The 11873-nt window shown below is 40.1% G+C and overlaps 2 protein-coding genes across 2 annotated transcripts; one reads left to right on the forward strand and one right to left on the reverse strand.

Annotated features, from left to right (window-relative positions):
• The first annotated feature begins 70 nt into the window (after positions 1-70).
• On the forward strand, positions 71-2100 carry CSUI_009962 (uncharacterized protein). The gene is made up of 2 exons (XM_068070070.1): positions 71-459; positions 1407-2100. The coding sequence occupies exon 2, from the start codon at positions 1444-1446 to the stop codon at positions 1879-1881; it is 438 nt and encodes a 145-aa protein (XP_067917953.1). The 5' UTR covers positions 71-459; positions 1407-1443; the 3' UTR covers positions 1882-2100.
• Positions 2101-5196: 3096 nt separating this feature from the next.
• Positions 5197-11604, reverse strand: CSUI_009963 (5 -3 n-terminal resolvase family domain-containing protein). Its single transcript, XM_068070071.1, has 5 exons — positions 11436-11604; positions 10493-10935; positions 9256-9766; positions 8142-8278; positions 5197-7302 (listed from the first exon to the last, which is right to left on the reverse strand). The coding sequence occupies exons 1-5, from the start codon at positions 11587-11589 to the stop codon at positions 6742-6744; spliced, it is 1806 nt and encodes a 601-aa protein (XP_067917954.1). The 5' UTR covers positions 11590-11604; the 3' UTR covers positions 5197-6741.
• Positions 11605-11873: the final 269 nt, after the last annotated feature.

Below are 11873 nucleotides of genomic sequence, written 5' to 3' on the forward strand. Positions count from 1 at the left end.
TCTATCTATCTTTAATCTATCTATCTATCTTTAATCTATCTATCTATCTTTAATCTATCTATCTATCTATCTTTAATCTATCTATCTTTAATCTATCTATCTTTAATCTATCTATCTATCTAGTCAAAGACCATGCACGTCTCCCTCACCATACCTTCATCGTCCTTCTTTTCTTCTGACTTTTTCTTTTTCTTTCTTTCTCAGTTTGTGCGTCTGGGGATAGTTCGGTTAGGTTTCTATTTACCTCGGCTCTCTCCACCTGGCTCTTCTTATTTAGGAGCAGGAGGATTCCATGAGACAGATTCTCTCTTTGACTCTTCTTCTTCGTCGTCCTTGCCTAATAGAAAGCCTTTCTCTTCACTGCATGCACTTCAGCAAGGGGAAGGCTTCGGGCCCTATAGAATCGATCCAGCTATAGATGAATGCGGAGGAGATATGCAAGTCGCTATAGCCGTCCCTGTAAGAAAGAAAGAAAGGACGTTTTTCTTTTCTTTTAGACAAGAGGGTTTCTGTCTCGTCTCTTGGCGACTATCGTGATCCGGAGGTCTCTCATTTCTCAAATAAGCCTATCATGTATGAATATGTATCCATATGTATGTAGGTGGGAATATGGATGAATATGTAGACAGGGTGTGCATGTATATGTGAATCCATACTTACAGATCTCTCTTTCTCTATGTGTATATACGTATGTGTGTATGTATGTGCATCTCTATCTATGCGAATGTGGATGGCTATTTTGCAGCGTGTACATACAGAGAGCTGTACATACACACCTATGCATGCATCTCTCAACGTCCATATGCTTCGCGGGTGTCTCTATCTGTACGTTGGTATATATATATATATATATGCATGAATCGAGCTTGGTATATGAATCTATGTAGAGGTGTAGGAGTAGCTAGTAGAGAATAAGACAGAGAGAGAGAGAAAGACGAAAGTAAGGAGACGAAAAGCGGATGAGAAAGAAAGATGTCGTTGCTGGCACTCATTATAGATTGACTGAAAAAGGAAAAGCACTTCTTCTTCTTTTTGTCTCGGATCGATGGGGAAGATAGAGAAAGCACAGAGCACCCACATTAACCAGCAAGACTTCCCCTTCAATACATTCATAAAATCTCACTCTCTCTCTATATGCATGTATATATATATATAGATTGAGTATATATAAGTGTATAGGAGCAAATGCGTGTATGTATATGTATGTGTATGTGTGGAGCTTTAGATATAGAGGGAGAGGAATAGTGTAGGATGTGTCTCCATGTGTCTCTTACAAGAATCTATCATGGGGCTTCTTTCAATGAGAAGACAAGATTCTCATCCTGTCTTTCCTTTCTCCTTCTTCTCTCTATCTTTCTCTGTTTTATCTTCTTCTTTTCCTTCTCTCTGTCTCTGTCTCTCTTTAGCTTGAAGAAGTGAGCAGCGCATTCATCAACGACCAGGATGTACAAGGGCTCATCTAGAAGAAGAAGAAAAAGAAGAAGAAGGAGGAGATTTTATGTCTTTCTCTATCTATCTTTCAATGTATCTCTCATCTATCTGTCTATCTTGATCTGTCTGGTGGAAGGGGTGTTGTCTTTATCTCTAAATCTGAGAGAGACTGAGGAGACAGCACGACCTCCACTTCTTACTCTGAAGAGAGAGAAGAAGAAGAAGAAAGAGAAGAGAAGAGAAAAGAGAAGAAGAGATAGATTGGACTCTTCTCGTTTTCGTAGGCTTGTCAAATGTTTGAAGCTCTTTCTTTTTCTTTCTTCTCTCTTCTTCTTCTTCGCTTCTTTCTTCTTTTTTGCCTCTCTTTTCTTCTCTTCAACCTTCGGTGTATCTACACGACACACACATTTCCAGATATCTCTCTTCGCTATATACCTCCTATCTCTATAGATGTATATGTGTATACAGATAGATATATTTTAGCGAAGAGAGATCTTTGGTGTGTTTCTTTGAATTTATAGATAGATCTGTAGATATGTCTGTAAGACGATAAAGAGAAAGAGAGAAATTGTCGAGAAGTGGGAAAGAGACTTTCTGGGAAGATAGAGATCTCTTGTCTCATTTTTTCTTCTTCTTGGATCAACAGGTCTTGTCTATACACTTGGCTATTTTCTACATGGATGGGTTTCTTTTCTTCTTCCATAAGATCTGTATCGGGATTTCCTTCCTTTGTCTTGAAAGAGAGATCTTCAGTTCTTTCTTTTCTTTTTCTTCTTCTTCTTCTTATGCTTCACCTAGCCAATCCCTTCGTGTCGGTATCCTTTAGAGGCTTTAGAGGCGTCGGATTCCATGGAGATTTACACATACGTGCATAGGAAGAGAGACACAGCTGGATAGTTTCAGGGTGTATATACACCGTAATGAGTATGGCGCAGAAAGAGTTTGGAATATACATGATGTACCTGCTTTCTAGGTACTTTTTCTCTTTCTTTCTCTTTTCTGTAAAGAAATCTAGAGAGAAGGAACAAGAATCCGCGGCAGTATTAGTAAGAAGAAGAAGAGATCCAGGCATATAGATCGAAGATAGATTTATAGATCGAGTCTAATCTATGTGTATATACACCCGGTTTTCTGCATGTCTTTTAACTTCACATGCACTCTTTAACTTCACATGCACTCCTTTCACTTTTCTCTTCTTTAGTGCGTCACTTCAAAAAGCTCCACAAATAAAAAGGAAGAGAAAACCCAGGAACTCCTATCATCATTTTGAGGTGTCTGTACACTCGAAATTTCAACCATATTTTCTTCCACTTATCATCCCCCCCCCCGATCGATCACTTGAGATGTCTTGGGTAAATTAAGTTATCTTGTGTCTTGGAGAAAAGTCGATCTTATCTATCTTAATTCTCGTTATGCGGATCAGGAAGGGAGCTTAAGTCGACAAGAAAGAAGATGAAAGATCGTTTTTCTTCTTATCGGAAGATAGAGATATACTAATGGAGCAGGAGTCGTCCCAGGGGGTGACAGATGCTCGTGAAGATTCTTCCTTTCTTCTTCTTCTTCCGTCTTCTTCTCTCTGCATTCTTTCATAGACTTTAGATCATCGATAGGTCTTTTTCCATCTTCATCTCTGTCTTCTTTCTTTTTGTTCTCTTCGCACTTTCCATTCTTTCCTGACCCGTTTCTCTTGCCTCGTTCCATTGATCAAAGTATCTTCTCTCTATGTATCAACATATGTTTGAATAGCATATATATGTATATATATATACATATATACATAGATCTTGTATATGAATTTTGTCTATCTTTAGTCTAGCTATCCTAAGTATCTATCTGTCTTTATTTATCTATCTATTCATATATCTAGGTAGCGGCTAAGCAAGGAAGGCTAGAGAGAGAGACTTTCGGAAGAGCGAGAGAGGAGCAAAGAGAAGGGACGGAGAAAAGAAAGTGAAGAGGCGAGAAGAAGAGAAAAAGGAGAAGAAAAAGAACTTCTTCTCATGATGATCCCTTTATGCAACCTCCGAAGGAGGTTGACTGGCTAGCTAGCTAGCTAGTCGATTGAATGCATGCATTGCAGTGTACGGACACAAGAACGAAGAAAAAGAAGAAGCGGAAGCATGGAGTAGGATGTAACAAAGCATGCTAGTCTTTCTTCTTTTCTTCTGCTGTTGAAGAGAAAGACTCGAGAAAGAAAAGAACACAACAGCCCTATCTCATCTTTTCTTCTTCTTCGTTTTTCTTTCTCTTCTCAGCTCAAAGAAATAGAGAGAGAGCACACGAACCACATAGAGAGTTGCAAGGCGAAGGAGCTTGTCATTCTTCAGGCTCTCTATGATGTATGAGAATGATAGATAAAGAAAGGAAACAAGACAGACGAGAAGAGGGGAGAGTCAAATGGGGGGTCTCCTCTTATCAGTAGAGACACATCTCTCCAGATCCTCCCTATGAAATAATACCTCTCTCCCTCTCTCTTCTTTTTTCTCTCTTCTCTTCATCTTCACTCGACTTCCCAACTTGCAAATCGAAAGAAGAGAGAAAAAAGTGCATGTCTATCTTCATTCATACTGTCTACTACTACTACTATTCTCTACAAGATGTCCTCCTATCTTGGCTCTTGTCTCTCCTTGGAAGTGCCTTTAGACGCCAACCCTCTCTCTCAACCCTTTCAAAATAACTTCTCACGCATCAATCACAGCAACATACACCTATATATATAGAGAGAGATATACATATATATATATATATCTATATAGATAGATGCAAATGCCGTGCATGGGTACGAAGATTTCTATGTGTATGTAGATATGGGTGTTGTCTTGAAGCCTCTTGAGAGTTTCTATTCTTCTTTAGAAGCCATTGCTCTTATTCTATTCTTCTTCCTGCCGATATGAACTACACCCTTCACGGACCAACTCCCTTGTATCACCTGTATGTGTATCTACGCACATTCGTTCATATATGCATACATATCTAGAGAGAGAAAGTGTAGACAGGCGCATCCACTTATAGGTCGATAAGGTGGTCCCTACATCTGGAGAGATGAATGAAGAAGACCGGCTCTCCAAATCGCTTGGCAAGGGGAGTGTTAGGATTCTCTTCTTGATGTCTCGCTATCTCCCTATCTATCTCTGTATCTCTCTATCACTCTCTCAAGCAATCGAAGAGAGAGAGAAGACTAAGATCACACTCCTTCCTCTTCACCTCTCTCTCACTGTACATACATCAATACATAAGTATACACCTTTCTCTAATCGATGGCGCTACACATACATATATATAAATGAGAAGAACTTCACACTTCTAGTCACCCTTATATCTATCTTTAGTCTAGGTATGTATCTACCTCTCTCTATACATCTTTACCCACGTGTATGTACGTCTCCTCCCTATGAACTCCCCATGAACACATTTGCCCTCGTACGACTCGCCTCTAGAAGAAGATATCAAAAAAGACAGAAAAGACAGTCTGTCTCTCTTGGAGACAGCTGAGTTGTCTCATAGAGACCAAGGGACCTCTCTCAAGGTGACAAGGATGTGAAGGACAGAAAGAACTAGGCTAAATTCCATAGAGCTGGAGATATACATATACATACCTGCATAGATGGATAGATTGAAGATAGACAGATCGACTACAAAAGTAGATAGATGATAGATACGTAGATAGATAGGGAAGATAGACATAGATGAGAATAGGTAGATACGGATCGATCGAACCTTGGTGTGTCTTTAGAAGACTATATTGACAAGGATAGAGGAGAAACAGGAGGGACCCAGTCATCACTCTCTTCTCTCTTGACGAAAAGAACAGTCTTCACGTTTATGCACATCTCTATCTTCCGTGAAGTATCTACCAGTCTCTATCTTTCTTCTTTCTCTCTCCGTTGTTACGTCGAGACAAGCGCCGAGTCTAGTTCTTCTTCGATGGCTGTGAATCGATATAGCCGTACAGCCGTGATGTGCTTACTATCTATCTGTCCAGGTTTGTATGCATTCATCATGTATCTATATGTATCTCAATCTGTATAGAGTCGACTTAGGTTCTTTCTTTCTTTGCAGCACCTAGGAAAAGAGAGAAAGCGAGAAAGAGAAAGAAAGACACGTCTCTTCACTTCGATTCTCACACAACACCTGGATGAAGAGTCTTCTTTCTTTCTTCTCTTCTTTTCTTCTTCTTCTTCTGCTACGATAGCTTCCATTCTATGATCTTCCTCTCTCTTCTCTGATACCTTTCTTCTCTTCCTTTCTCTCATCTACAGTATCAGAAGGAACCCTGTCAGTATCAAAACGATCAATTTCTCTCTCACAAGGAAGTTTCTTCACCTGATAAGAGCCACCATGAACACCATGACAGGGTGTCCATCTGAGGTGTATGTACACCTCGGAGAAAGACCACCGTGATAAAGATATCAAAAGCTAGTCTCTTCTCCCTTTCTTTCCTCTTTCAACTTTGTGATCTTGAAGTCTTTTCTTCTTGAGTTAGAGAAAGAAAGAAGAGAAAGAGAAAGAAGAAGAAGATGAAGCAAATGAATGGAGATCGAGAAGGCTCGTTGCTTTTGCCCCTTCTCTCTCTTCATCCTTCTATACACGTCTACAGTACCTGTAGTGCATGCATCTCTTTGATAGGACGGCTTCGAGGTGTCTCTACTTACCACACATACACAACACTTGGCCTTTCTTTGAAACGAGAAAAGATCCCCTTTCTGTCTCTTCAAAAGAAAGTGACTGAAAGAAGAGGAAGACGAAGAAGAAGAAGAATAGTGGAGCTGCTCTCAAACTCACGGTCACTTATTGAGAAAAGGACTTCTAAAGTCTTCTTCTATCGAACCATATTCTTCTTCTTCTTCTACTTCTTCTTTATGTTGTCCTTTATATCGTGGCTCTAGCGATATCCGTGTCTATCAAGTGAGAAGGAGAGGAGGAACAAGAAGAAGATCTATGTATGTATGTCTATGGTATTTGAGTGATCTTTCTCCATCCGTTTTTTTTCTTCTTTATTCTTCTTCTCTCTTCTCTCATTCATCGATTACTTGCTGTACACATGCATATACACATAAAGAGAGAGAGAGAGAGAGTCTAGAGATCGAGTAACCTTCCTCTATACATCTGCTTTTCTATCTCTAGATTCTTCCTCTTTTTCTTTGGAAGAGTTCTGTCTCTCTTGTCTTCTCTTTGTCAACCGAATGCTTGAGAGTTCTTCTTTATCTTGATCTTCTTCTTTATCTTCTTCCTGACCTTAATCAACACACCAAGAAAGAGAGAGAGAGACTCCTCTTACACGTCAACAAGACATAGAGACGTGTGTAAGCTTCACGTCTTCTTTGGAATTTCTTTCTTTCTGTCTCTCTCTCCTTCTCTTTCTCTTCTTTCTTCTCCCTTTATGAACGGATAGCTCTTTCGCGACGCACTTCTCGTTTTCAGAGCATACGAAGAAGAGAAAGGTGTATAGCATCTCGGAAAAGAAGAAGAAGAGCTAGATAGACATGAAGATAACGGAAAGAAGAATAAGGCATGATTCTTCTTCTTCTTCTCTTTCTCTTCCTCTTCGGGCCTCTCTGTCTGTTTCATTTTCTCCCCTCGATCTTTCTTTGCATGCGCAAAGGAATGAAAAGACGAAGAAGAAGAAGAGAGAGGTCGAGAAGGAGAAGAGATCGACGGCGCCTTCTCTCTTTGATATGAAGAAAGCGGACGTGGTCTTTTCTTCTGTACGACAGAAAACTGAGAAAGAGGGAACCGATTGAGAGAAGCGACGTGACTATCTAAGGCTATAAGTTGCCGGTTTCTCTCAAATAAAGAGCGAAAGTTGAAGAGGCTCTCCACCTGATGCGGATGAACAAGAGCCGATAAAGCTCTCTTATCTCCTAGCACCTCCTACAGACGAAAAGAGAGCAGAGAAAAAGAAGGGGGGAGAGCTTCTCAAACAAGAAATAAAGAAAGAAAGAATCTTCTTCTTCTTCTCTCTGGGGTGCAAATTCACCTTCTCTTCATCTTCTCTCACCCTTCCCGTGTCTCCACATGTCTGTCTTTTTATGGCGGTACTCCACTATAAACTCATACACATGTAGATACACAGAGAGATATATGGTATCTCTTACTCTAGAGACATATACAGGTAGATAGATAGATATATGATACCTCTTACTGTAGTCATATACATATCTTATCATGCTGTCTTTCTTTATATATAGATCTATACATACAGGTCTATTGGAGGTTGGAGTAGGTTCGGCTTATATAGTGAATCATAGCCTAAATTACGGACGTTTGACTTCGTTCACGTGAATGGTATCAGTAGAAAACTTCTTCCTTTGAACTAGGCGGAAGACAGACAGATGCAGATTGTCCCAAGATAGAAGGATTGGAGATAGAGAGATTACGATAGATAGGTGGAGAGATAGATGCTGATAGAGAGAAGTGACCAGAGAGAATGACCTCTACTTGAAATACATAGAGAGATAGAGATAGATAGATCGATAGATCGATTGAAGATAGCTACATAGCTCGATACCTAGACATGATCCTAGAATTCGATAGACACAGCGATGACCCATAAGGGGGAGGAGTATCATCTATATACCTACAGATATATCAAGATCTATAGAGATATCTATCCTCCACTTCAAGCGCCTTGTTTCTTTCTGGAGAGATCTGATCGACGCTGGGGTGTATGTACACCTGGTTTCTTTAAGTGTGTTTTATTGTGGACGTACAGTGAGATTTTTATTTGGATTTGCATGCGCTAGGAGTTTGATCGCCGTTTTCGGTCCGATACCGTGACACCCCTCAATCCCGTCGACTGCATCTCCTACAAGAGCTAAATAGTCACGCAACTGATGTGCATGCACACCTACATAATAAGAAGAAGGATGAAGAAAGAAGAAGAAAGAAATGAAGAAAGAGAAGAACGAAGACAGAGACGCACATATATATATATATATGTATACATGTATGTATATGTGTGTATATATATGTATTGTATACATGGATAGAGCAGAGAGAAGAAGGTTTGGCTACTCTAGGGTTGAATGTTCTCCAGTAGATAGAGGGGCTCGAAGCAAGGAAAAGATAGAGAGGTCGAAACTAGATAGGAAGAGAAAGAAAGGAAAGAGCCAGAGAGGAATTCTATAGAGGAGTAGAGGAACAGTAGTAGGTGTAGGGGAGGTCTTCAGACAGACCTATACTAGCCTTCTCCATTCCAAGGATTTCTATACACACATCAGTATCTATCTCTACCTCTCTCTATCTCTCTATTCGCAGAGAGAGGGAGAGACGCGCGTGCGTATGGATGCATGCACAGAGACACAGATGTATAGGTAGATGTAAATAGAGCGATGCGTCATCCCTCACTGTGAGGCAGGCGAGAAGAAGAGAAAAGTCTTGACTGTCGAGGAAAGTGTACATACACACCGCACAAAGACCTGAAAGCTTTCCTTCTTTCTTTCTCTTTCCTTTCTTGCTTATTGTTGACCTTCAGCAGGGCACGTTTCAGAGAGCGAGGATACATATACATTGAATAGCACATACATACATATATACATACACACGCATATACACACGCATATGTATATGTACAAGCATCGGTCGATACTTCCTCCACCCCACATACCCAGAGATTCACAGACACGTCATATAAACACATACACCCAACACGTCCCTCTCACTCTGTAAATGCACATATACCATATATCTATATATATATATATCTATATCTATATATATGGAAGAGACGTATATGTGCGGCTTTTTTGACCTCTGCGAGAGAGAAAGGAGCGTGTGTATCTGCATGTGCGTGTATGGGAGGTGTGTATGAAGTGTCGATCTTACCGTAATGGAGATAGACCCAGCGCTCATCTACAAGAGTAAGTTTACGGTGCAACTGCATAACCCACACCTTAGGCCGAGGAGAGAAGTTAAAGAAAGAAGAAGATAAAGGCTTCATAGATTCGCCTTCCCTATGAGAAGAAGAGCTTGCAGGAAGAATTTGAGCTCGTAGCTCTTCTCTTTCTTCCTCCTCTTCTTCGTCTTCGTGAGTATTGGGAATGCCATTCTTGTTACTTGTCTTCTTCTTCTTCTTTATCTGCGGTGTCTTTCTCTTCTTCTTCTTTTTTTCTTCTTTTTCCTCTTCTTCTTCTTTGCTCTTCTCTTGCTGGGTCATGTGTCTATCTCTCTTCTTCGAGCTCGAGAGAAAAGACTCGTTGAGAAGAGATCGCTGATAAGGATAGGGGAGAGATTGATGCATGGATGGATTATATTCGAAAGAAGAAGAAGAAGGCTCTAGAGAGGATGGCGCATCGCGTAGAGAAGGAGGGGCCGTCATGTAGTTATGCTGAAGAACCTGTACATACACACCATAGATGTAGAAGAAAGAGATACATAGATAGATATATAGATTAAAGATATATAGATAGATAGATACATAGAAGAGAGATAGATAGATAGATAGAAAGATAAGTAGATAGATAGATAGATAGAAAGATGAAGAGATAGATAGATAGATAGATGAATTGAAGGGAGAGGACGAGATTTGTATGTTTTCGACAGGTAGTGAAGGAGATAGAAATGTCCTGCATGTCTTCGTCATTTTCTTTATCTCTCTCCTTTAGCTCATCTCTGTACATACACATTCTTCCTTGCATATCCATACATACACGCACATACATCTTGCCATACATACAGCTACAGAGAAATCTCTAGACACCCCTCTACCCGCACATGTGGAGCACTGTATTCTGACGTATACACACACATACGTATATACACCTCTATACATATATATATATATATATGTGTATATATATATATATATACACATATATATATATATATATAGTTCATGATAGAACTCAATAGGAGAGTAGAAGGCTATCGACTGCAGAGAAGAGAAGAGAAGAAGAGAAGAGGAGAGAAGAAGAAAGGACAAAAGAAGACTGAAGGGACGCCAGAAGCAAGAGAAAAAGAACAGAGAGACATAGAAGACAGAAGCAGAGACCCACACGTAAAGATAATCGAAGGCTTTCATTATGAAAGAGGAAGAAAGAGAGAACGAGAGAGAAAGGTCTACCTGAAGTAGATCTTTATCGGATGTGACAACGATAACTTCTTCAAAGAACTCTCTCTCCTCATTCTCTCTCTTTTCACTCCATGGAGAATTTGTCTTCTTCTTCTTCCTCTCTCCTTCCTTCTCTTTCTTCTTCCTCTTCTCTTCTTCTTTCTCTCCTTTTCTCACTCGTAGATCTTCTTCTTTATCTTTCTGCTCTGTAGATATGCCGTGCTCTCTCTCTCCTTTTAGGCCGTCATTTGCGTAACTTTTCTCGATCCCCCCAGTCAACCGTTCTCTATCATAAATCTCTGCTCTTTCTTCTTCTTCTTCTTCTTCTTCTCTTAGTCTTTCACGATGCGAAGAAGAGAGAGAGAGAGCAGAGAGAGATTCTTTGCATGCGCGCTGAACGAGAGTGGCTATAACGTCGTCCGCCTCTACTCCATCTTCAGACAACGTACTAATCCCTGCCATAAGAAGAAGAAGAAAAGGTAAAAGAAGAAGAGGAAGAAGAGAAAGTAAAAGAGAGAGAAGTAGGAATGAAAGGTAGCTCCGTACACACGATGTGTATGAGAAGGCTCAGTCTATACAGTGAGAGATAGACAAGAAGGCAAACAGAGAGCTATCATCAAGTACTACAGACATACACACATAGACTACACATACAGATAGAAATACATAGATAGATACGTAGATAGATAGGCTGAAGACAAAGATATACATAGACAGATAGATATATAGATAGCGAGAGACGTACATAGAAAGAGAAAGAGAGCTGAAGATAAAGAAGAGCGATCGGGAGAGAAAGGAGAGACAAACCAAGAGAGCCAAAGAGAGAGTGGGTACATGAAGATAGATACATCACTACAGAGAGAGATTTCTGTCTACATCTCTACACATACACCTATAAATATATAGAGATATATATATATAGAGAGAGAGAGAGCGAAGAGAGTGTGGGATTTACCGAGAGAATGGCAAAGCCTTCTGATAGCTCTGAACTGCTGCTGTAGACCTGCAGGAGCTTCGGATCGATTTCCCTTATAGCCGTCAAAAATAGCTAGACGGGAGTCTCGGCTTGAAGAGCTATCAAACACGATCACGATATGAGAAGGATCCATCAAGGCTCGCCTTATCTGAAAAGAAAAAGAAACACACAGAGAGAGACAGAAAAGGATGAGAAGAAGAAGAAGAAAAGAGACAAAGAGAAAGAAAAAAGAAGGAAAGAAAGAAAGAAAGACAGAGAAGGAAAGGAGAAAGAACACCTTACGACTTTTGACCACTATGGCTCTACAGACTGAAGGAAATCCAAACAGATATCCTCCACTCTACATAAAGACCTATCGATAGACATCTACCTTGACGCCTATCTATCTCTCTTTGATCTATCCATCTTTAATCTATC

The sequence above is a fragment of the Cystoisospora suis genome (assembly GCF_002600585.1).
Source record: "Cystoisospora suis strain Wien I chromosome Unknown contig_6436, whole genome shotgun sequence".
Taxonomy (NCBI): domain Eukaryota; phylum Apicomplexa; class Conoidasida; order Eucoccidiorida; family Sarcocystidae; genus Cystoisospora; species Cystoisospora suis.